Source organism: Phacochoerus africanus, chromosome 1 (assembly GCF_016906955.1).
Source record: "Phacochoerus africanus isolate WHEZ1 chromosome 1, ROS_Pafr_v1, whole genome shotgun sequence".
In the NCBI taxonomy this organism is placed as follows: Eukaryota; Metazoa; Chordata; class Mammalia; order Artiodactyla; family Suidae; genus Phacochoerus; species Phacochoerus africanus.
In genome coordinates this window covers 176,427,775-176,454,937 of record NC_062544.1, presented here as the reverse complement: position 1 = coordinate 176,454,937, position 27,163 = coordinate 176,427,775, and the positions used below count along the sequence as shown (strand labels likewise).

Sequence of the window (27,163 nt, the reverse complement as noted above, 5' to 3'; positions counted from 1 at the left end):
CACTAAGATCAGCACTGTGCTATTTAACCTTCTTAACAACCAACAAGATAGAGAGTATTATTACCTAGAAGGATGAAAAGCTAGTCCAGCATCAAAGATGGTATAAACGGGAGAGCTAGATTCAAACTTGAGTCTAAGTACTATACTAACAGCCCCAGATTAGAAGTTTCTATGCAAGAGGATGTCATCATTATCATGATGGGTTTGTCTACCCGAGATCTGACTACCTTCAGTCTCCTGAAGATGACTGCAGCATCCTCCTGATTGGTCTCTTGACTTGCACTTGTTCCCTAAAGTCTTTTATCCATCGAGATACCTAAGCAAAACTTTTTCATTTTTTTTAAACCAAATTTATGGCTACCAAAGGGGAAACATGGGTAGGGGGTAGGGGTTAATTAGGGGTTTGGGAATGATACATACACACTACCATATATAAAATAGGTAACAAGGACCTACTGTGTAGTACAGGGTAATATATTCAATATAGTGTAATAACCTATATGGGAAAAGAATCTGAAAAGGAATGGATATATGTACAAGTATAGCTGCTTTACTTTGTCGTACACTGGAAATTAATACAACTTTGTAAGTCAACTGTACTCCAATAAAATTTGTTTATTTATTTATTCATTCATTCATTTATTTATTTTTTGCTTTTTAGGGCCGCACTTTCAGCATATGGAGGTTACCAGGTTAGGGGTCAAATCTGAGCTACTGCTGCTAGCCTACACCACAGTCACATCAACGGGGGATCTGAGCCATATCTGAGACCTACACCACATCTCATGCAATGCCAGATCCCTGACCCACTGATCAAGGCCAGGGATCGAACCCACATCCTCATGGATACTAGTCGGATTTGTTTCCACTGCGCCACAACGGGAACTCTCAATAAAACTTATTTTTTAAAAAAATCCATAGGCCATATATTTTGCTCCCCACCCCCATCCACAGCCACTAACTACCCTGATCCAGCCACCAACGTGGTCCCCCTGTTACCACACCCATCTAGAGTACTACGGTAGCCTCCCTCACCCCTACTCTCTGTTCTCTGCTCTAGGGCCACAGAAAGTCTATTAAGACCTGATTCAGAGCACTCCCCTCTTCTACATCAAATCTTCCAAGGCTCCCAGTACCCTCAAAATAGAGTCATGATTCCTCAGCCTGCCATTTCAAACCTGATCCCTGCATCCTGGCTCTCTGACTCCATAAGAAGTAATGGAGAACCATGACTGCCACCTAGTCTCACTTCCAAGCATTCGCACATGGGGAAATCCCTGTATCTGTAATATTTTCTATAGTCAATTTATTGGTAGACAGAAATTGGGACACCTCCATATAACCTGTATTCTGGATTCAGGATCTTGAGTCTGGAGAGAGGTCTCAGAACCAGTGATGACAGCAAAGTGGCAGGAATAGAGTCCCAGGACACATCCTTGAGATCCTGAGTGAGAGAAGGGGAGGGTAATGGCCTGAGACAATCTTTACTCACCTATCCATGGCTCATAAGTGCTTCTGAAGCCATGGAAACCTCAGGATGGACCCAGAGTTGAGAACTGAATCAAATGGACCGACCCAATGCTCCCCTAAACAATCCTTAAAACGCCTACATTAGATTTGTCACTCTGCTGCTCAAAATCTTGTGATGGCTCCATCTCACTCAGAATAAATCCAAGGTCCTCAACATGGTTCACAAGTCCCTCCCAGTCTGGCTCCTGGCTGCCTTTCTCCCTCCTGGTCCATTCCAACCTCACTTGACTCAACTGTTCCCAGATGAAGCAAGCCAACTCAGGGCCTTTACACTTGCTGTTTCCTCTATCTGAATTGATCTTCCCCCAGTTACTCAAAAGGCTCCTTCTCACCTCTTCCTCCAGTATAGGATCAAAAGTTATCAAAAAACATCCCTGTCCACCCTCTTTAAACAGCACCATCCAGGACTCTCCACCCCTTGCCTCACTTATCTTCATAGCAGATCTCATATCCTGATATGCTAAATGTATATTTGTTTGTTTCTCTTTCCTCCCTGTTCTAAAATATAAGCTTTTTAAAGGCAAAGACTCCATTTTTCTCATCGCCTGATCCTCAATACCCAGAGCAGTACCTGGCACAGAGCAAGTACTCAGTGTTTGTTGAATAAATCCATTTCTTTAAAATCCTATCAGCCTTATTAGTTAAGGATCCATATAAATGGGCTCTTCTAGGAACTATTTATTCTGTGTAATCCATACTCCTTTCTGGATAATCACAATTACATATGAGAAAAACTTTAATGCCAACAGTTTAATAGTGAGACATATCTGTCTTGTAATTCTGCTACATCATGATTAGAACACCACACAGTATTTATAATAATGTGATCTGTCACTCTTCTCTCAGAGTGGTGGTAACAGCTCCAGCACAGCTTCAGAACCCTTAATTTTCTCAGTCTACTAGGCTCTGCACTACCAAACTCAGCTTTAAATTTAATAAAATTCTCTCTCTTGTCCTAAACCAAAATGAAGGCCATTTAGTCATTCCTTTGAGAAATAAGCGTGTTGGTAAAAGGAAATTTTTAATTTATCTAACTATTAAAAAATTTCTATTCTTAAGGAGGTAGAACAAAAAGAAATTAAACACTTTCAAAGAGAAAAAGTTCCCTATTTGCACAAAATAATTTTGCCACTCTTAAGACAAATCCATGTACAACTGGCCCTTTGTATCTGCAGGTTCCATACCTGCAGATTCAACCAATTTCAGATCAAAAAAATAGTCAAAAAAAAAAAAAACTTCAGAAAATTCCAAAAAGCTTAACTTAAATTTGCCATATGCTGGCAACTATTTACATGGCATTTACATTGTATTATACACTACATGTGATCTAGAGATGATTAAAGTATATGGGAGGATGTGCATAGGTTATATGCACATATGCACTAGGCCATTTTACATAAGGGACTTGAGCATCCTGGGATTTTGGTATCCATGGGGATCCTGGAACCAATTCCCCTTGGGTACTGGGGACACTGTAGTCTTTACACGGCAAAGCCTTAACACTAATGTCTCTGTAGCAGGAAGCATTTGTCCTCTTTTTCATCCCTCTTAACTTTGGTTGGCTGGTTTCCCATCTCAAAAGGATGTCTGGATTGTCCTTCCTGTCCAAACTGTCCACTTTCCAAACTGCACACAAACAAGATAAGAATCTCATGCAACAAACTTTGGTATGTGAGAAATACAGCACATTAAAATTTTTCTGTAAGTTTACTTAATTTCAACTCAGGGACCCCCTCTTGCCAAGCTGATAGGAAATTTAAGACAGTACTGGCTCTCTCCTTGCTTCCTCTGTGATGCTGGGATTGGGCCAAGGTCCCAGGGTTTTATCCTTCCAAGGCATCCGGGAATCCCTCCAATCATTGGTCATCTGTCCTCTGTTACCCCAGAGACAGACTTTGGCCCAAACCACATGGTTCTTGATTCTGCTATTTTCAAGCCACACATGTTGCTTCATATATCTTGGAAGAAGCTGAACTCCTGGCTGGGGATCCAGTCTCTGATACTACAGGTCATTTTCTCTGACATCTTATCATGTTCTTTGGATGTTCTGAGGAAGCAAAACTCATGGAGTCACTGAACCTGCCATCCAGGAAAATCTCAGCTTAGTCTGGAAAATGCCTTTGCTGTCAAATCTGACTCTCTTCAACAGGCTTATATTTGGGGAAAACAAAAAACACACTTTCACAAATAACAAAGCATAAGCAACTTGAAGAAAAGTGGAAAAATACAGGAAGAAGCTACATATGTTAACATCTTTCAGGGGATATTAAAAGCCCCCACTGCAACCAAACCAGAAGATCCCTTCTGTTTCCGTACCTAAGAAGAAAATGTTGTAGGTCACTGTGGGTTGGAGTGAATGGACCTGAACTTGGGGTTTCAAGAGGCTCTGCTTCCTGGACCCTTTGGGAATTTGGACCCTCAGGCTGCTTTAGCCCTTGAGAAAAGGTCAGAGTGACTGGATGTACCATGAGAAGACTGAGCCAGCTCCATCTGTGTATCATAATGTCTTCAAAATATAAGTCACTGTAGGAGTTTGGGAACGGTTATCCTTTTTTAACTGACCAATGTGAAACTGAATATTATATGTATCAATATAAATAATTTGCCTAAAAGTCTGTTTTGCATGTGAGTATTCTTTTTATGACTTAACTGTTTACTACCATAAGGGCTACAGTTTTATAAACCACCTTGCTATGATTGTCCTCTCTTTGTAAAGGGTCCAATGATAACTCAGGAATCACTATCTTATGCAGACCCACTTTTTTAGCATAAAACCAACAAAAACAAAGACTCCTTCACATACCTCCCCACAGGACCCCACACACAGTTGTACTTTTCTCTTTTGGAGCAACATAGTGCATGGACAGTGGATGTTCTCAAGGAAAGTGCATGCTTTAGGACAAATAACTACAAGCATCCTTAATCCTTGTCTTTATTCTGTCACTTTAGTTTTCTTTTTTCATGTTGTAATATATGCCATTTTTACATTCCTTTCTGGTACAAGGCTGGATATAAGTATGTGTAACAAAAACAATGGGAGACAGCAAGGATAGGTCCTTGCTGCCCTTCAGTAGCCGAGGTCAAAAGCAGACAGGGGCATTCCTGTCATGGCGCAGCAGAAACAAATTCAACTAGGAACCATGAGGTTGTGGGTTCAATCCCTGGCCTCGCTCAGTGGGTTAAGGATCTGGTGTTGCCGTGAGCTGTGGTAAAGGCTGAAGATGGGCTCAGATCTGGTGTTGCTGTGGCTCTGGCATAGGCCAGTGGCAATAGCTCTGATTAGACCCCTAGCCTGGGAACCTCCAAATGCTGCAAGTGCGGCCCTCAAAAGACAAAAGACAAAAAATAATAATAATAATAAAATAAAAGCAGACAGGATTCTTGCCTCCGAAGGAGAGAAGATTGATCATGAATGTGAAAAGAACAAGTCTGATAGAGAGAATGAAGCCTGCGCTGGAAGCCAAGAGAGTTACATTGTAATATAATCCCACAGAAGCCTTAGAAACTCATGAAAACTGGCCCATTAAAAATCCAAATTATCCAAACAAACCTTTACTGATCATCCACAAAATGCGAGACACTGCTAGGACTGGGGATAATTAAAATATGACTATTCCAAAGCCAAAAAAAAAGGTTTAAAGAAAGATCAATTGCAATTATATTGCCATATGCACATAGAGGCTCATTCATTCTTATTCCCTTGTTTTCAACATTATTGACAATTATAACAGCTGGTATTTTTTAATATATATATTATCTCATGCAATCTTCTAAGCAACCCCATGAAAGATTACCAGATCCATCTTACAGATACTGGAGCACAGAGAAATTAAGGAATTTCTAGCAAAGATAAGGCTGAGTACAAGCCCACTCCTGGTCAAACATCCAAACAAAACTATATTCAAAAAGCTACATGTGGAGTTCCCGTCGTGGCGCAGTGGTTAACGAATCTGACTAGGAACCATGAGGTTGCGGGTTCGGTCCTTGCCCTTGCTCAGCGTGTTGAGGACCCAGCGTTGCCGTGAGCTGTGGTGTAGGTTGCAGACGCGGCTCGGATCCCGCGTTGCTGTGGCTCTGGCGTAGGCCAGTGGCTACAGCTCTGATTTGACCCCTAGCCTGGGAACCTCCATATGCTGTGGGAGCGGCGCAAAGAAATAGCAAAAAGACAAAAAAAAAAAAAGAAATAAAAAGCTACATGCACCCCTAGGTTCCTAGCAACACTATTTACAATAGCCAAAACATGGAAACAATCTAAATGTCTATCAACAGAGGAATGGATAAAGATGCCATATATATATATATATATATATATATATATATATACACACACAATGGAATACTACTCAGACATAAAAAGAATGAAATAATGCTATTTGCAGCTACATGGATGGAACTACAGACTATCATACTAAGTCAGAAAGAGACAAATACCATATGACATCACTCACATGTGGAATCTGACACAAATTAATTTATCTAAGAAACAGAAACAGACTCATAGACATAGAGAATAGACCTGTGGTTGCCAAGGGGCAGAAAGTAGTGGGGGTAGGATGGATCAGGAGTCTGGGATTAGCTGATGCAAACTATTATATATGGAATGGATAAACAACAAGGTCCTACTGTATAGCAAAGGGAACTATATTCAATATCCTGTAATAAACCATAATGGAAAAGAATATGAAAAAGGAGATGTGTATATATATATATATATATATATATATATATATGTGTGTGTGTGTGTGTGTATCACTTTACTGTACACCAAAAACTAACACGACATGGTAAATTATCCTTTAATTTTAAAAAAAGACAAAGCTGGGTAAATGAATGTTGCAATACCTTGAGCTACTGGGCATGCTTCTGTAGAGCTGTTTACCATTACTACTACAAGTTTTGTGTTTGCATGCTAAATACACACACACCCTTTGCTGGACTAAATATGCATGATGAATACTTGCCAAAAATTCACCTTCAAAATATTTGTTACCTCCTGGAGCTATAAATAAATTTACCTACTGAAACCTGAAGATGTCTTTCCTCCTCTAGGAAGACTTCTAATAGCTTGAGCTGCCAAAAATAAACATAATGGCTTCTAAACTTTCCATCAGCCTATAGACTCTGGATCAGCCCTGAGCTGATGCATTCTCTGCACCACTGCTCTGCTCCAGTCCTGCCTCTGCCCTGTTTTTTTCTGGGCAAAGTAATGACAAAGGGCACCGTGCACCTGGACCATTCCACAGTACATGCCAAAAGGGGAAATAGAGCCTTGCCCAGAAAGATCACTTGCCAACATTAGATTTGTTTTAGTCTTGAGTCACTAACTGGCATAAACATAGGCTGGCCAGAAGTTGGCCAGAAGTTGTCTGAACTTAGAGTTGAAACCGAAAGCTCGAAATTTGGGACTGTACAAGATGTCATTAGGTTCTGTTTTTTTGTACCTCAGTTGCTGTAACTGAAAATTGGCATAACACTACTTGCTAACCATTTTCAGGGTTCTGCTTAAGAATAAAAATAATACTAATTAAGCTCTTTCAATCTTTGGTTTAGATGTTTACATGAAGCAATCAACACAAAGATTTTAGAGGCACAGAATGTTACTTAGACATTTTGATAATTAGTATTTGTCTTTTGTCAAATCCTGTCCCCAAGGTATTTTCATCTCAAAGTAGGTATATGGCAGGCTAATACCCTTAGCAAGAATAATAAACAAGAAAAAATTATAAACTAAGATTTTAGGAATGTCTCTATTTCTAAAACTAATCATTGTTAAAGGTCAAATACTTTGATCAATGGTATTGTCACACGATACTATTACTTTCCTGCTAAGAAATAAAACTGCAATACACTTATTAAACTCATCACATTTGCTTCATTAGTGGCCATCAATAACCTGCAATCAAGCAGAGTTTGTTGGTGGAAGAGACATACAGACTTCAACTTGTTTATTTTTCTCTTCTGCTTGCCATTGTTGTATTTGCATCAGGGAAATGTCTTCTCTGAGTTAGAATACAGACTCTGTTGGCAATAATTTGGAGGGCATCAAGAATAGGTCTGGTCATCCCCTTCCTGCCCTCCATGTACTATTAGAGGGACTTTGGTGTTTGCTGGTGGCTGTAAAAACATTGTCAAGTTTATATAAAGATGATGCAACTTAGGTGAAAATGCATGTGGAACTTTCTAGCCCTGTGAGTGATTCTACAGCAATAAGCCATTCCTATTGTAGAATTACTTCCACCACCCTTGCATTCTAACCCATGCTTTGTATCCCAGCTCTACAGTTAAAGGTGGCAGCGCTCTCCAAAATCAGCGAGGTCCCAAAGGGCTCATTTCCATATTTCTCTCTCACTCAAGCATTGTGTCCCTTAGAGCCTCCAGGAAAACAATAACAGATCATGAGTGATGGAATTATAACTCAAAGTTAAGTTTTAAGTCTTTTTAATTCTCCTGATTTCTGAGTTCCAAATGAATCTTTTCTAACTCACTTTGATCTTCAGCCACTAATATTTCTCTTCAAAACAGATACAATCTGGTACTTACTGCTTGCAGGCTACGAGACAGTATTTGGATTTAAATGATTTGCACCAAGAGTGTAATTCTTCAAAGACTGATATTCTAGGCAGTGATAGAGGGCTGTGGGTCTTTGGAAGGGGATGGAAAGAACTCAGGAACAATCAGCTACTTCAACTGATATGTGAGACCAAGCTTCACAGAGGAAAATTGCATGAGAGTTAAAACATCTAAAAATTTGTGTCAGAATATGTACACATTTTGTGAATAAGAACAAAAGCATCTTTGTCAACTAGAGATTATTATAGTAAGTAAATTAAGTCAGAAAGAGAAGGACAAAGAACACCTGATATCACTTATGTGTAGAATCTAAAATGTGACACCAGGAGTTTCCATCATGGCTCAGTGGTTAACAAAACCAACTAGTATCCATGAGGACATGGGTTCGATCCCTGGCCTTGTCCGGCATTGCCATGAGTTGTGATGTAGGCTCAGATCCTGCACTGCTGTGGCTGTGGCAAAGACCAGCAGCTACAGCTCCGATTTGACCCTTAGCCTGGGAACCTCCATGTGCCACAGATGCAGCCCTAAAAAGCGCCCCCCCCAAAAAAAAGTAATGCCAATGAACTATCTATAAAACAGAAAGAGACTCACAGACAAGGAGAATAGATTTGTGGTTTCCAAGTGGAGCAGGGTTGAGGGGAGAATGGAGTAGGAGGTCGGGATTAGCAGATGTAAGCTACTATACATGGAGGGGCTAAACAACAAGGTCCTACCATATAGCAGAGAGAATATTTTCAATGTCCTATGATAAACTATAATGGAAAAGAATATTTTTTAAATAGTGCATATATATGTATAACTGAATCACTTTGGTGTACAGCAGAAATTAACACAACATTATAAATCAACTATACTTAAATTTTAAAAAAGAATAAAAGCATCTTGGTGATTAAAATAAAATGACTGGCCAACTTAATGGCTTCAAGAGAATAATATTTAATAGAAGGGTTCAGAAAAAGAATTTCACATTCCTGCAAGAAACTCCTACTTTCCTTCTCCTCAACCACTACGACAACATTAATGAGGCAGGGACAGTATGAGTTTTATGGAAAGGTTAAGTTCTATTATAGGAGGTGCATAGAGTCTCACAGATGCATCACATCAGGATGAAAGACACACTGCTACAGCTCCCAAACCCCAGATGCTTGGAAGGAGTGAGATGCCATAGCTCACTGATGATAGTCACACTATTTGGAAACAGATAAGTATTTTTGCAGCCATGGAATTTTAATGACAGTTGATCTTTATGGCTATCCACTGACTTTTCTATTACTGTCCACTTTCAAGCCTTCTAATTCATACTTAGATCTTTGAATAAAGAAAAAAAAGCAAAAAGAGATATCTCTAGCTGGTGTTGCACTAAGGGGCCTAAGAAGCAGAGAAGATTCAGGCCATAGCTGCTGTGGTAATTGCCAAGGTCAAGACAAAATTGTTTTAAACCCTTTACACTAAAGCTACACACTATACATATGAATTTTTATTCTGATTAAAAGCCTAAGCTGTGGCCTTACACAGAGAAAATCCCCAATGCCCTGTATTTTCAATGACCTCATTATTCCTTTTTCTATCTAGCTTTACCTGAATAAGTCTTAGATTCTAGAGAAAGTAATGAGGATGTAATTCTTGATACTTTGGGTTCCTTTACTCTCCCCTCCTCTGCATATTTGCATGATACATGTGGTAGGCTGTATAATGGCCCCTGGAAGATGCTCACGCTCTAATTTCTGAAACTTGTGAATAATTTTAACTTATATGGTAAAGAAGCCTTTGCAGGTGTGATTAAGTTAAAGATTCTGAGATGGAGAGATTATCCTGGATTATCCAGCTAGACCCAATGTTATCACAGCAATCCTTTTAAGAAGGAGGAAAGAGAGTCAAAGTGAAAAAGAGGAGATGTGAGATCTCTCCAGAAGTTGGAGATAGGTGCTTCTGAAGATGGAGAAAGCAGCCACAAGTTAGGAAATGCAAATGGCCTCTAGAAGTTGGAAAAGGCAAGGAAATGATTTTCTACTCTGAGGCCTCCTGAAGGAACACAGCCCTTCTTACACCTTGATTTTAGACTTCTGGCTTCCAGACTGTGAAAGAATACATTTGTGTTGTTTCAAGGCACTAATGTTGTTACAGGAGCAATAGGAATTTTATTACTAATTTTATTATTTATACTACAATATAAAATGCCTAGAATTGCTTCCTAAAGATACTTGCTGTGTCCCCTTTGAAATTACTTCTTATTTTGAAACAGGACCACAGAAGGTCCTAATGAAGCCCTCAGGAAGCAGCTGGTGGAGTCTGGAGTCCTCAGGCAAATACACGCTTGCTTCTCTGGTTAAACAATGATCCTGTGCTTTTACGGACTAAGATATCCAAGCCTCCTGATTTCCAGAATGTTGCTTTTGGGGAACTCTATTTGAGTGAAACTGAAACCTTAAACTTCTTCTTTGGAAATGAAAGATAAGTCATTACTTAGCGAAAAGTTGTATGTTAGACCATGAATTTCCCAACTTCCACTTTCTTTTTTTTTGTCTTTTTGCAATTTCTAGGGCCGCTGCCTCAGCATATGGAGGTTCCCAGGCTAGGGGTTGAATCAGAGCTGTAGCCACCGGCCTACACCACAGCCACAGCAACACGGGATCCAAGCCACGTCTGCAACCTACACCACAGCTCACGGAAACTCCAGATCCTCAACCCACTGAGCAAGGCCAGGGACTGAACCCGCAACCTCATGGTTCCTAGTCGGATTCGTTAACCACTGAGCCATGACGGGAACTCCCCAACTTCCACTTTCTATTTGAGTCTCCTTAAGTAGTTTATTTTCTTTTCATCACAACTGAACAAGTACGTTTTCTATCAAGATGAAAACCCTCTGGAGTTGGAAGACTGCTGAGCATTTTCAGTAAATGCAAAAACTCTGTAATGCAGAAGTGCCTGTTCACATAGAGGTTGAAAATGGAGGAGTGAGTCAAAAGGTCTATTTTCATCAAATGCCTCAGAGGAATTCTTTGCTGGTTCTTGAGCTGAGAGAGAATAGCATTCATTAAAGCCATGTTATTTACGCAGTTGATTTTTATAATGAGCTTGTTGCTGTGGTCTCAAGCCAAAGATACTAACAACAAAAACCCAGTAACATAAAAACAAACTTTAAAGTGGAAATTAATTTCAAAGAAATGGAAAAGAGGGTGCCTTAATGGCATATGTTCTTCAGGGTAAAACTTGCTTCTCTTACATAAGAACTCTGTCAAAGCAGATGGGCCTTCCAGTAGATACAAACTCATCATGGAGAACACTGTGCTTAGAATTTCCTGCAATTGAGCCCCTTCGGGGGCACTGTTTTAGAAGATGTTAATCACCAGCACAGAAAACTATTTTGTTAATGAAACTACTCATGCATAGTTGCCTTTATATTTAAGGCAACTAGATTAAAAAAAAAAAAAAACTCTGTAAGTTTATCAAAAGGCAAATTAATCATATTAAAAGCTATTAGTTTTTCTATCTGGATACTCAACTACCACTGAAATCTATGTATCAGATTTAAACTTCTCTATTTCTTTAACCCAAGAGACTTTGTCAACATTAAAATATTTAGAGGTGATATCTCATAAGAATTGCTACATATCTGGGAGTTCTTGTTGTGGCTCAGGGGTAACGAACCCAACTAGTATCCATGAGGTTGCAGGTTCGATCCCTGCCCCCAGTTAGTGGGTTAAGGATCTGGTGTTGCTGTAGGTCATAGATAGCTCAGATCTGGCATTGCTGTGGCTGTGGTGTAGGCCGGCAACTGCAGTTCTGATTCGACCCCTACCCTGGGGACTTCAATATGCCTCAGGTGCAGCCCTAAAAAAAAAAAAAAGGTGCTACATATCAGCAGACTGATCCTCCTTTATTCAAATAAATAGAATAGAACATTTCCTCCTTTTGTTTCAAAGATTGGCTCAAAATATTAAAATGATTTTTTTTCCTCTTAAAACAGTAAGCATGATCATAAAATACAGACAAGGTGACAGAGCATGTTTCTGTTACTCAACCTGTACTTGGAATTGTATCCAGCTCTGGATAACTTAAATGATATGTAGTCACTGTATAGAGTGTTTAGATGAGAATCATAATTTAATTTGGGAATAAGAAAATGAAATCTAGGAGGAACCATCTTGGAACTTAGGAGGCTGAGCTGTAGTAACAGTTTTCAAGTACCAGAAGATTTATGAGGCAGGAAATTACAGCTAACTCATTTTCCCTTTCAGCCAAGGACAGGCCAAGAAGCTTCCGGTGCAGCTTGAAGGGAGCTGAGTTGATCACGAGAAGGAATTTTTTCATGGTGAAGTGTTTATTGACTCTTGGATGGTTTAGCAGTAGAACAGTCAGGCCAGGTGAGCAGGTGCTGGAACCAGAATGGGAAGGACTCTCCTCAGGTGTCAACAGGAGGTTGGGAGCCTCTGGACACCACGTGTGCCCCCCTCGCCTCACTACTGTGCCTTTGCTTTCTTGCCTCTCAAACTTCTATCATTTTTAACCAGACTTTGACTGTTAGCGTCCAGACAATAGACAAGAATTATAAAAGTCTTCACTTTATAGCTTCCTCTGAGGGTTTTAGAGCTTAATGAATGATTCTAATTCTTAGAAAGAAGAGCCAAATTTTTTTTTCATGACTGCCATGAAAAGATATTACACAATATTTCTTCATGGGCCTTTACAAGTTTTTGCTGCACAGTGAAAATTGGAAAAACAGGACAGATTTCTCATGAGGGCTGGACCAGATGGCCTGTGCAAGTGCTCTCAGAGTCCTCCCTGGTTGTCGATTCCAAGAAAAAAAAAAAATCACTGCTGGGCTTCTGTTTTGGTTTCCAATCTGAGTAACTGAAAATCAACCTGCAAGGATGGTTTTTAAATGTATTTTGATCCTGACTCTCAGGAGCAAGTTTTCAAAGTAATCGCACAAACCATGGAGGAGAGTTAAATACATTTAGTGCTGAATGCCCAAAGGAGCATTTCATATCCAAGGCTAACATGTAGCCCTGCCTGATCGTCTGTGTCCATGAATATGTAAATTTCTTTCTGAGCTACTAGTTATTTAGAAACTGTGACACCAAGAACACTATCATGTGAAAGTGAATTTATGTCCAGCTTCAGAATATGTCAAAGTAGAGAGCTGTCACAGGGGAACTGTGGGGTCCTCATGACTCTGCAGGAGACAAAGAAAGCTGGTCTGGCTCTCTGAGTGCACAGCAGGGTTTTGCTTCTTCTAGAGGTAAAAGCTTGAACTGCAGACTGTACATACATACAAAAGGGGAACTGTCCCTTCTAGAATCGTTTCATGCACTGTGCTTCTTTTCTGTGTTAAGAAAAAATGGGGCATAATCAAGAAGCTGCAGTGTAGAAGGTAATGGAGCATATAAGGAGTCAGGAGACCTGAGTTTGGCCTTGACCTTTTCATCAGCTTCTTAAGTAACTTGGAGCAAGAAACTGGTAATTCTATATAAACTGATGTGACTGAACTAGATGGAATCTGATGTTTCCTCAGTGCTAACATCCACTGCTAACTCACTTATTTCTAGCAATTACATAGGACTAAAAATTCTCAAAATTCAAGAATTTTGCCTTAAATCCTTCAGTCTCTATCACTCTATTTTCTAATTCTGAAATGAATGGAAAGCTGGTCATAGAAATAGTTTTAGGCTTATGATATGATTAATTTGTAACATCAAATAATTTTTATTGTCTGATGACTATCAGAATGGCTTTGAAATTCTTATAAGGAAAAGTATAAATCAATGTTTATGAATTCAATTCATCTCATAAAGTGATATTCTTTCCTTAAAAAAAAGTTTTGATGAATACCCAATGAAACCAAGAGTTACATATTTTGATCAGATCCACTGCACCCAATTTCATCTGTTCTATGAATTCATATACTGGTGAATTTAATGAAATGAATTTTACAAATCAAAATTAAAATTTTTTTTAAAATTTTTACATTTTTACTTCATCTCATTTCATCCTCTTGACCGTGCTACAAGGCATTATTCTTATTCCTGATTTTCAGTTGGGAAACTAAAAGCTTAAGTATACTGTTCTATCACAGCCATTAATTCAAAAACGAAATTGGAGCACAAAATCCAGGTTTCAAAATGAAATTTCTGAATATGATTTTCCTTTTTAATGTAACAGGATTTTTTTCTCCTTCTCTCAGAACATTTCTGAAATTACCACAAGTGCAAATGTTTGCAGAAAATTTTCTAAAAAGAATTTCTATAAAATGAGTACATTTCTAAAAAGGGTCATTGAATGGATTTGGGATTAAGAGTAGCAACCCAATTGAAGATCTCAGTAGAAGACAAGCTGTTTCTGGAAACACTTCGAATAGATTCCTTCTTTCCATGTGCTCACATGCATACACACACACATCGTGCACACACACACTTCCAGAGCTGCAGAGCTCAAATGATGTTTGCCCAACAACTTCCGGGAGACTCCCTCCCCTCCTACCATTTTCTCACCATCCCATGGATGCCAGACTTCTGACTGGTGCCTTGAAGAGGTGGAATAAACTCCGTGAGATTGAATCAGCAACTAATTTTCAGGAAGACTTCTCCTCCTCCCCACTTTCACCATTTTGCTTTGAGGAAGAGAGGAAAGCCCACACCCATGGGTGTAAGTGAAAATGACAAGGGCACTCTTTACAAAAAAAAAAAAAATGCATTTAAAATAACCAAGCTGCTCTCTTCTCTGGACTAAAATCAAGTATTTCTATTTGAAACACAGCCACAGAGCTGGCACTTCTTCCCTTCCTCCTCTTCAGCCCACCTATTTCCTCCCACTTTTTCCCATACGGAGGTTCTCGAACACACACGCACTCGAGCACACACACACATTTGCACACACTCAATGCCTTTTATGTAATCAGCTGACAAGATTGATCTTTCACTTCAATTACTTTGCCCACCATTCGTGGGAGGTAAAGAACGGTGGATGAGATGTGTGCTTTAATAAAGAGGCTGGGGAGGGAAGGGCCTGGGAAAGGCATCTGGTCTAAGGCTTTTCTAAGGCATCTTGATTCTCTATAGGAAAACAGAATGCTATGGAATTCAAATAGATTCTCTCTCTGTTTTTTGTTTGTTTGTTTTTGTTTTTGTTTTTTTTTTTTGTCTTTTTGCCTTTTCTAGGGCCACTCTAGTGGCATATGGAGGTTCCCAGGCTAGGGGTCGAATCGGAGCTGTAGCTGCCGGCCTACACCAGAGCCACAGCAACACAGGATCCGAGCCGCATCTGTAACCTACACCACAGCTCACACCAACATGGGATCCTTAACCCACTGAGCAAGGTCAGGGATCAAACCTGCAACTTCATGGTTCCTAGTTGGATTCGTTAATCACTGTGCCACGACGGGAACTCCTCAAATAGATTCTCTTGTTTCAACTTACAACTCTTAGATTTTCTTTTTAGAAGAACTGCCAGATGAATTCCTTCTTCATAGAACTTTTTAACCAGATACCTTATTCAAAAATCTAAAATGGTTCCTCCATTGCTGATGTTCACCTTATGTCTAAATGGGTTGCCCGGACCTCTCATGTTCTATAGTCAACTCCTCTTTGCCTGTATAAGATACTCTCTTACCACTTCCCTGCATTAACCCTCTGCCCTAGTCCATTATTTCTCAGCACTCCATATACAGCCTTTGGGATAGGCTGCTCCCCCTGCTGCAGTCTGTTCTCTTCCTCTCTGTTCATCTCCTTTCTCAACATCAAGCTTCACTGATCTTTCTCATGAAACCTCTCTCTGACTCCTACAAGCCTCTTGTGAATGATGGCCCTCCAATTATAGCAACAATTATTCTTTGTATCACTTAACATATGCAGCCTTTTTGTGTAGATACCTAGCCACACTAAACTGTAAACACTCAAGAGAAGACCCTCACTCTTTGTATTCTCAAAATTTGACATAGTGTTCCACATGTGTAGTCATTCACTTTGCAAGCTATTAAGTGCCAGGTGCTAGGTTAGACTTTGGGGTTACAGAGATGGGCAAAGTTCAAACCTCAAGCTGTTCATGGAGTAATGGGAAGGATACATATACAAATGGATAATAGCAACACTATGCAATCTATAATTTCCATAACAGAAGTAAAAACCAGATGCAGTGGAGGAACTAAAGAACAAGTATTTAATGCTATATGGGGGGATCCAGGGAAGGTTTCACAGAGTAACCTTATGCTAGAATTGGGTCTTGGAGGATACATAGGATTTTCCCTGAATGATTAAATCAAGTAGGAGAATTACAGGGTATAAGGACCAGTATGGAAAATGACACAGAGGCATAAAGAAAACAAGAAGGTCCAGGGTACTATAAGGATTCCTCTCCCAAGTAGGTACTTCTGATAAAACAAATGGTCACAGATAAGAACAAAGAGTGGCAACTGGAAAGCATGATGGAAGTCAGACCATGAAGGACCTCAGGTACCATGTTAGGTAGTTTAGATTTTATCCCTTGAGCCACTGAATAGCGCTGAAGGAATATGGGGATAATGTAATCTGAAGTTATCTAATGATGACAACAACATGATTGTCCTTCAGTAAAATGAATGGTTAAAAAAAAAAAAACGAAATATCCGTACTACTACTCAGCAAGAAGAAATGAACTATTGGTACACAGAACAATTTGGATGATTCTCAAGAGAGTTTTGCTAAATGGAAAAAGCCAATCCCAAAATACTACAAACTATATGATTCCACTCATATCATGTTCTTGAAATAACAAATAGAGATGGATCAGACATTTGCGGGTACTAAGGATTAGGGACGGAGAGGAGTATGTGGATGTGGCTATAAAGGGGTAATATGAGGGAGCTTTGTGGTGATGTAACAACTCTAATTCTTGAGATGGGATTAAGATGGCAGAAGAGAAGGACTGGAGCTCAACTTCTCTCCTAAAAACAACAAAATTCACAACTAAAGGCTGAGCAGTCTCCACTCACATGGACCAGAAACTTTCAAAAAGATATCCTACTCCAGAAGACATAGAGGAGGCCACATCAAGAGGTAGGAAGGGCAATTACACGATATAAGCAACCCCATATCTACCGGGTGGGAAGCTCCACAGACTGGAAAGTAACTGGTTCACAGAGACTCACCTACAGGAGTGAGAGTTCTGAGCACCACATCAAACCCTCACGTGCTGGGACCAGGCACTGGGAGAAGGAGCCCCTGGAGCATCTGGCATTGAAGGCCAGTGGGGCTTGTGCACAGGATCTCCACGGGACTGGGGGAAACGGAGACCCCATTCTTAAAAGGTGCACACAGACTTTCACACGCACTGGATCCCAGGGCAAAGCAAAGTCTCCATAGGAATCTGGGTCAAACCTGACTACAGTTCTTGGAGGACATCCTGGGAAAACAGGGGTGAATGTGGCTTGTGGTGGGGGAAGGACATTGGAACCAAAACTCTTGGGAATATTCAGCAGCCGTACCTTTCTCTGGAGGTGGCCATTTGGGGAAAATCTGGCCCCACCCATCAGCACTGAGAAGCCCCAGGGCAAACAACAATCCAGGTGGGATCACAGCCCCACTCATCAGTAAACAGGCTACCTAAAGACCCTTCAGGCACACAGCCACCTCTAATCTCACCCAGAGACTAAGCCCCATTCACCAGAGGGATTAGAATCAGCCCCACCTACCAGTGAGCAGGTATCAGTCCCTCCCATCAGGACGCCTACAGCAAGCCCCCCACCCCCTGTACCAACTTCAGCCACAAGGGGGGCAGACACCAGAAGTAAGAGAGGCTATAACTCTATTATCTGTAAAAAGGTCACCACACCAAAAACCTATAAAAATGAAAAGACAGAGAACTACAACTCAGATGAGAAAGAAAGAAAAAACCCCAGAAAAACAGCTAAGTGCTTAGGAGATTATCAACCTCTAGGAAAAAGACTTTAGACTGTTGATGCTGAAGATGATGCAAGACATTGGAAACAATTCTAATTCTTCATTGTGGTGGTGGTGGTTACACAAACTTCTACATGTGGTAAAATTGCATAGACATAGAAACATACACACACATGAATACATGTATAATTGGTAAAATCTGAATAAATTCTGTGGATTTTACCAACGTCAATCTACTAGTTTTTATATACTATAGTTATGTAAGATGTTCCCACTGGAGAAAACAAAATTCAGGGAACACAAAAATGCCCTTTTTTTTTTTGGAAAATTCCTGTGATCTATAATTATTTCAATAAAAATCTTAATAACAAAAATGATAAAGTGGATTAATTCCAAAAACTATAAAAAAGAGAAATTTTTAGTGGAATTTAAAGATTATTGTTCAACTTTCTCCTTATAAATAATTATTTTAAAAATTTCAAAGCATGTTTTATGCAACTATAAAACACAAGGTTGGAGTTCCCATCGTGGCGCAGTGGTTAACGAATCCGACTAGGAACCATAAGGTTGCGGGTTCGGTCCCTGCCCTTGTTCAGTGGGTTAATGATCCGGCATTGCCGTGAGCTGTGGTGTAGGTTGCAGATGAGGCGCAGATCCCGCGTTGCTGTGGCTCTGGCGTAGGCCAGTGGCTACAGCTCCGATTCGACCCCTAGCCTGGGAACCTCCATATGCCGCGGGAGCGGCCCAAAGAAATAGCAAAAAGACCAAAAAATAAAAAATAAATAAAATGAAATAAAACACAAGGTTTTATATATATAAAGTACATATAAATATACATATATTCGATATATGTATATATGTTTACAGATAAAATTTTCCTTGATGAAATTGAGTTCATCGATATTCATCTTGTTCTGGAAATAAAAAATTTTAGAATGGGGAAGTAGCTTAACAGTATAAATGTGCTCAATTCTGAATGACAAAAACTCTGATATTATGTCCAATACTAGTAGCTGGATCATTCTAAAAGGTTACTTAAAAAACAGCCAATCAACCAAAAAAGCAAAAACAACCAAATAAATCTGGTTAACTTGTGTTCTGATTTGGCTTTCTTAGGATGAAATGTTCATGTAAATATCTACACTTATATAGATATCTAGCATGTATATATCATGTATACATCTATCATGTATAGTTATAGAGTATACAATAACACAGTGTGATGAACTCTAAGATTAAAAACACATGTAACCTGATAAAATCTTTCTCTAATCCCTATTCAAGAATTAAAATGTTCCTAAAAAAACTAATATGTTGTAAGAAAAAAACGTGCAAAACTAAAATAAAGGATCTCTCATGTATTAACAAAGCACAAGTAAAAAAACTTTGAGAAACACAATAGTCCTGTGTTATTTACATACAAGATAGTCCCCAAGATAAATGATAGGTAGAATCTTGTTCTCTTGCACTGATGGTAACATCTGAATAGTAGATTGTTTCAGTGGATTTCTTTCTCATCCACAGCCTTGAAACGATAGTTAATTTTATACAGGATTCTTCCACAACACTGATGTGAAAGAAATAGCAGCTAAATAGTGGTTTTTATTAGTGTAGAATTCACATTTCATACAAGTGTATGTCAATTCTTTTTAAAATTCCAAGTTCATGAGTTCCTGATTAATGGGTGGTATAGGCTATGCTATGAGTTGGTTTCTAAAAATCATAAGGTTTTAAATGAGTAGAAGGCATTCTACTCATTTATCAGGGTTATAAGCAGGTCTTCAATGGCCAAGTAGTACCCTATAGCAAAGTTGGAACCTGAAAGAAGTCCCTGAGGTGGCAAACAGATGGCAGACATGGGCACAATGACTCATGCTCCAAGATGCAACCATAACCCTAGAACTGAAGCAAAGATGGCAACTTCAAAATGGATAAACAGGTTGGTCAAGACATGAGTATGACCGCCCCCCAAAATATGGCCTTCATAAGACTATCTCACAATAGATGTTTATTAAATATTTGTTTTTCTTACTCCAGGTCTGTTTTCCTAAGAATGGAAGCCCCAAATCTTATACAGTTTCTACACCTTTGTGTACCCAGTTCTAATGAGGTTCCTGATATAGAATAGGTGCTCAGTAAATATTTGTTAACTAAATGAATACTTCTTCACTCTATAACAATATTTGAGTGATGCACTTTAAAAATTCTGATCAAAGCTATGAACCCCTAAGGATACACAAAAAAACACACAAAAAAAATATTTTTTATTTTCTAAAGAGTTCATAGATACCAGGTTAAGTTATGCCTATGGAAATCATTTTCTAGGGTGAGATTATTATTAGAAACACAATTAGCAACTCACTTTCCATTCTAGTTTCTTTGGACATTCTCCTGATTGTTTCCTCAAGCCAATTACCTCCCCCAACTCTATGGCATTTAAAAAAATTTTTTTGCTATTTGTTATCATTAATAAATAGTCCCTACATGCACATTATATTTTAGTGACATCAAAGTCTAAGAAAAAGATAACTCAATAATATAGCTAACAAAAATATTTCTATCATTTTTTATAAAGTACATTAAGGTTATCTCTCTCCCTCCCACTTCTATCGTTCTCCTTCTCCAAGCCTAAGAAAATTTTCATGTACATTTGACATAATCTCCTAATCTCTTTGCTAAAGGTCACCCTAACTAAAATTTGAAAAAGAGAAAGATTAAGTCACACACACACGCACACAAAGCCATCTCCCTGTCAGACAAGACAACTCAATGCAAGCGTGGAAAAAACGTACCTGTCCAGTCACAGTAAACAAATAACTCAAAATACATGGAAGACCAAAGATGGCTAACTTTTTGTCAGAAAAGAGCTGTCCTTAGTTGCTAGTAATGAAAGATGGTTAAATGAATATCTTACACACTGAGCTTTTGGTAAAGCAAGACAGTTATCACTCAATCCGAGCTGAGCTGTAAGTATTACCAGAAAGACCTTAATGGCTATCTGCCCTCATAAGACCAAACTCTTCTAATACACCGATCCACAAGCAATTATGAAACTCTGCCATAAGAAATGAAGAATGTTACTTTTTATTGCTTCTGGTTTACAAAAAGAAAGCTCAAGATGTCGCTGGGGGCCATAATTAAAATCACCTCTGCAATTGGCTTTTACCCTGAATGTCCCATTCCCAGGGGCCCAGGCCAGGAAGGCTGCAGCTCGTCTCCATTTCCATCTGGGCAGCTGAACTGCATCCAAAGCAGTGCCTGTCCATGGGACAGGGGCTGGGTGTGTGCCACAGAGCAGCAACAGAAAATGCCAATGCACTAAAGACTGCAGTACCAGTTATCAACCTGTCATGGGGCCCCATCTCCACCACGGAAATATCAGGTAAAGCAGAAGTCCTCATATTGGTGACACTTTAAGGAGTTGCCTGGAGTCAGGCTGCTTGTGTTGTACTGCAGTTGGGGCGAAGAGCTTTAACTATGATTTTTCGTGGTTCCTCCCACCCCACTCACAGCTTGCTTTCTTAATGGCTAAAGAATATACCAAAACAACTGTGCTTGGCCTTTTTCAGTGAAAAGTTCTCCTGTTAATTCTGCAAAGAAAAATTTCCAAGGACAACTTTTATAGAAATAGGTTTGAATGCTTATTTCAGAAACCACACATGGGAAACATAGTCTTAGGTGTGCATTATCTTCCTTCTCTCCAAAAACCCAGTTCCTAACAAATATGAGGGATAGTTAATGTAAATAATGAACAAAATCATACCTGCAAACTAGAATCACCAAAGCCTCTGGAAGATGTATCATAAGCTCTTCTCTACATGTGCAAACACTTTTAGAAAAGGAAGCACGGTAATTTTAAAAGAAATGAAGTTAGGAAGACAACACAAAGCAGATACAATGAAGATATAGGAGTCACAGAATTGAATAATGAAATTTTCTACTTATCAAATTTAAGTCATTCCCTATTAAAGAGAGCATCAACTACTTCCAGGAAGATTTCCAACTCTGGAAAGCAACATAAGAGGAAGAGGGAGCTTAAAATTTTATGAGGAAACCAGCAGCATTACAACAATTGACCTTTTTTTTCCATATTTCACAATGTCTGCATTTTATTTCAAGCAGCAACTTATATTTAAGTATGTCAGTGTTCAAACTAACTTACCATTATAGGTGTTTCTTCTTTGCAACAAAACTTCCTTAAAAGCTTGCATAGCATTTGACACTTTGGCCTTCCAAAAGGTAAGAACACAGTACTAGATGGGAAACTATTTTTAATAGTATAATCACAGAAACTACAGTCTGTACCATAAAATAGGACAAGCACATTTGCTCTTGAAAAGCTGCCCTGATCTCAATATCAGTTTCCAGCAGCTGTGTTATCTCTGCAGACTGGAATTCATACAGCTCCTAAGGTGTTCATAACACTTTAGAATATACAAAGTGGGCCACGTCTTTTAAATCCTATATGTATACAACACAACACAACACAACCACCTTGGGTTTTCCACTTTCCTAAGGAGCTATTTTAGAGATACCTGAGAATTCTAAATTAAGCAGCCCACCTATGAGTAAGTCACTTTTTAAAACCGCTGAACTGTCTCCACTGCACCTGCATAGAACACGAAAATCTTGGGAAGAGGGAATCCATCCATACCTATATTTCATGCCAGTCTGCTTCGCGGTGGACTCTTTGAGAGAGATGTGATGCTGAGGGGTGAAGGTCCCCAGGCTGCGCGCAATGATAGCGACCGTGCGGAATTTGGCCCGGGCTGCGTTCACCACATTGGGGGCGGTGGAGCTCTGCTTACTCAGAAGTCGGTCCTCACCATTCCGACTCTTCAAATTATGCTCTGTGCAGGCTATGGAGACTTGCATTGCTTCCCTGGGCAGCACAGGGTCCCTCTTAGAACCCCAGAACACAGGCAGTCACGAGAGGTCGAGCGGTTGGGAGGGTCTGCTAGTCTTTTAACCCCTCCTGCTCCCTCTTCCTGGGAATGCTGGCAGAGGAGTTCTCACAACCGACTTCAGAGCTGGGAAAGTCTCAGCAGCGGCCGCGGGTGCAGGACAGAGTCCCAGGCACGGAGAGAAGTAAACAGCCAGCCCTGAAGTTGTCACAGCAGCTGGAGCACGGATCAGGCTCACAAATCTTCCCGGGCAGTAATCGCGGTTGATTAAACAGCCAAATCCATGTAGTCAGGAGGCTTGGGCAGATGCCTGGAGCTAAGCATTCGTGCTATCTGTACGCAGCCCTGCCGGGAGCCCGTCAGCCTTGTCTGAATGCGGGTTCACCTCTGGGCGATGGCTCAAATCCACGCAGGCATACTGCAAGATGAGCCGCCAGCACTCTCTGGACCACAGGCAGGATGTTCTACTGGTGCACGGAGCATCCCAAGAAGCACCTAATGGCAAGCCGCTCCCCAGAGACCAGTGGTCTCCATCCACTCCAGCTATCAGCTCCCTCCCTGCTGCACTCTGGGAGGTCATGGGGGCTCTTCAAGACCCCTCCTCATTCATTTTCAGGCGAAAGCCTGGATCGCTAAGTCTTCACCAACGACACGGATTTGTAGCTGCAAAGAGGAGTAGGAAGGTCCCTTTAAAGAGCTCCTTCCCTTGTGTGCCACGGGGAGGCAAGAATCACTTTCACCAGATTCCTGCTATAACAGAAGCTGGAGGGCTGCTCTTAAAGGGGGGCTCTGCCCAGACTCAGACCAAATAATCCTGCAGCACAAGAGTTGGAATCAGGAGAAGACAGGATGGGGGTGCTTATACCATGGAACATGCCAGTGAATTAACACATGAATACTCTGTGACTGGTTTGCTAAAACACAGCTTGAAATCCCTATTATTAGCCTTACCAGAGTTTATTTCTCCTTTGTAAGTTATTTCCTAAGCTGATAAGTTTGAAGTTTACTGAAAAGACATAACACAGACTTTTCAGGCTCAAATTGCCTAACTTGCTGCAAAATCTATTCTGATTCCCAAAGGAGAGTGAAGGCTGGGGGAGGAGGCAGCAGTTTGGCACCACCCAAAAAGGGGCTACACTAGGTAAGCAGCAAGTCCGGGTCACTACTCGGGAAGATCCAGGCCAGGTGGCAGGGGCTGTGTATATTACCCAATGGTCATCTATGACCAACTGGTGAGGACAAGTATTATCCCCATGGCAAGGGTGGGCAACAAGACCTGTTATCTCTGCATGTTCCTGTGAGGCAGGAACATTGCTTGGTTCAGTGTCAGGTACAAAGTATCTCCTCAATAAACGTGGTTGAATCAAACTAAGCACCAATTCAGTGATAATTTCTCCCTCCATTTGAAACACATGGAAGCCAGGCCTTTTTTAAACAGATGTACTTACAATAAAATTATGGTTTCTGAAAAATAAGTTCTCTAAACATTCCCAACAGAAACTCTGTGAAGAAAAAGAAGGAACAGTTTAAATAAACTTTTTAAATTTTATTTTATTTTATTTTGCTTTTTTAGGGCTGCGCCAGTGGCATATGGAAATTTCCAGGCTAGGGGTCAAATCAGAGCCACAGCTGCCAGCCTACACCACAGCCATAGCAATGTGGGATCCAAGCCACATCTGCCACCTACACCACAGTTCATGGCAACACTGGATCCCCATCCCACTGATCGAAGCCAGGGATTAAACCCACATCCTCATCGATACTAATCAGATTCATTTCCACTGCGCCACAATGGGAACTCTAAATCAACAATGTTTTTGAGCACCATCTCTGTAGTAGGCATCAGAGAGAAGTATGGGGGAAGAAATGAAACACTGTCCTTCTCCTTAAGGAACTGGCAAACTGGGTGGAAAGATAAAACATTCCATTTTAAAGAGCCTAATTAATAATGTCAGGGACACATTAGTGTTTGAATGAGTGATACAGACACCAAGTACACCAGAGTTAAGCAGGGAGTCATTACAGGAGGCTGGAGAAAGTTCTTCATTTTGATTCATTCCCTATACTTCTAGTGGTTCCTTATTAGGTACCTGACTGCTTGTTGCTGGGATACGAAGATGACTTAGACAGAGGCTGGACCTCAAAGAGCTGATGGATGCCCAGGCAGCCCTCACAGACTGCAGGACTTTGCCTGGAACATGAATTGATTAGCTGGAGAGGAGAAAGTGTCTTTCCAGAGATTGCCTGGGGTGAGGAGAATACTCTTGCTGTGTCAATATGATTTTAAAAAGTAGTTCCATTCCAGACATGAATCATAACATTTTATAACCTGAAGATGAGGTTTAAATTACACTGTGGAATCTCATCCTCTGCCCTCCATGCTCTCCCCACCTCTTACTTTAAAAATAAACATACTGCCTACTGTTAAGTGGTTGGGAAGTAACTTTCGAATGGGGCAAGTATCGTGGAAAGGGACAAATGAACCTACATTGCCTTCTTTGTACCCTTGGCTCTGAAAAAGTAGTTCCTGAAGCAAAATTGTTTCTTAGAATAAATGACAGTAGGCAGAGAGGAAGCAGATCATTAGAACCTTTAATTTTTTTCACACTAAGCTTAATGGGATGATCACTGTGAATTAGGAAAGGGGTCAAAGTGAGATGAGGAAGAAATGGGAGGAATCAGAAGGAACAGCTCAGAAAAATAAGGAGGGAAAGAAATTAGCCTGGGAAGCAAGATGGAGTGTGGTGATCACCATAAGGCCAGAAGGATCAGGACCCAGTAGCTCTGGCTTGGCCAGTGGCTGAAGGTGGAAGGTGTGAGAAGGCAGCTAAGGGCTGAGGAAAGAGAGCTGCCAGTTCTACAGGGAGGAGGGGAAATGTTAGAGTATATGAAATCTGGACAGTTAGCCGAGTGGCTTGCAGGTTTGCCAAGAACTAGCAGAGCAACACCAAAAGCATTACCAGAACAGGGACTAGGTTATCAGAATAAAATATGCAAAGCAGAGCTCTTCTGAGTCATCTATTTATCCCCCACAGGATCAAGCAGTGAGCCTTGTGCAAAGCAGGCCTTCTATAAATAATTAAGAGAGGAAGATAAGTAGGCTTAGGGAGGAATGCAGGAGGAAGGAAAGGAAGTATGGGAAGATGCCAAAATCTTGGATAAACTTGAGTCCTTTAAAAAAAAAAAAAAAAAAAAAGGAGGAGTTCCTGCTGTGGCACAGCAGGTTAAGGATCTGGTGTTACCGCAGCTGTGGTGTAGGTTGCAGCTGCAGCTCAGATTCAGTCCCCAGCCCAGGAAATTCCATATACTGCGGTACGGTCAAAAGAAAAGAAAACCCTGCATGTTCTATTTTCACATAGCCTGCTCACTTCAAAGGAGCAAATAATTGCCCCACGTTCAAGTCAGCACCCCTCGTGTACAGACAAATGTCTGCCTTTAGTATATGCTTCAAAGAGAATCGAAGAACTGTAGACAGAGGAACACTCACAGTGCAAGCTTCTTTCTGGCTGCCCATAGTGCGCCTTTCCAGATCTGGCAACACATGGGCTTTCTGCCAGCCAGCCAGCAGCTTGGTGATATACCCCAGCTGTGCTCACCCTTCCCAGCATTAATGGAGCAGTAGGTCTTAAGGGCCTGGAAATTAGATAACAGTTGGCTGTGAGAATGCTCATATTTTTAAGTTTGTGCTAACTTACTAGCAGGCCACATGATAATTAAGCTGGCAAAATTAGATTTCAAATATGTATCCTTCCATTGTCACACAATAGGATCTGGAGGAGTTTTTACTATTATTATTTCAGGTTCAAATAAGACCCACAAATGGTTATACAGATATATATAGAGATATAGAATAGATATAGATGTAGACAGAGATGTAGTTAATTCTGTGGACTGAATTGGGCCCCCCTGACCAAATTTACAGGCTGAAGTCAGTAAGTATCTCAGAATGTGACTCTACTAGAAACAGTTTTTTTAAATAGGTAACTGAGGTAAAATGAGGTCATTAGGTTGGGCCCTAATCCAGCATGACTGGTGTCTTTATAAGAAAAGAAGATTAAAACACAGAGGAAAGATCACATGATGGCACAGAGAAAAGGAAGCTATCTACAAGCCAAGGAGAAAGGCCGCAAAAGAAACCAACCCTGCTGATACTTTGATCTTGGACTTCTAACCTGCAGAATTGTAAAAAAAAAATTTAATTTCTGGGAGTTCCCTTGTGGTGCAATGAGTTAAGGACCAAGCATTGTCATTGTAGCAGCTCGGGTTGCTGCTGTGGTGCAGGTT

General features: G+C 40.4%; 1 protein-coding gene across 2 annotated transcripts in view; it reads right to left on the bottom strand.

Annotated features, from left to right (window-relative positions):
- KCNAB1 (potassium voltage-gated channel subfamily A regulatory beta subunit 1) overlaps positions 1 to 27,163 on the bottom strand; it is a 422,364-nt gene that overhangs the window by 278,203 nt on the left and 116,998 nt on the right. The window contains exon 1 of one of the 2 annotated variants that reach the window (XM_047785330.1): positions 22,630 to 23,765. The exons of the other annotated variant lie outside the window; for it this stretch is intronic. Coding sequence (XP_047641286.1) covers positions 22,630 to 22,850 — 221 coding nt within the window. The 5' untranslated portion in view covers positions 22,851 to 23,765. Of the gene's footprint in view, positions 1 to 22,629; positions 23,766 to 27,163 lie in introns of those variants that run through there. 2 annotated transcript variants of the gene reach the window in all.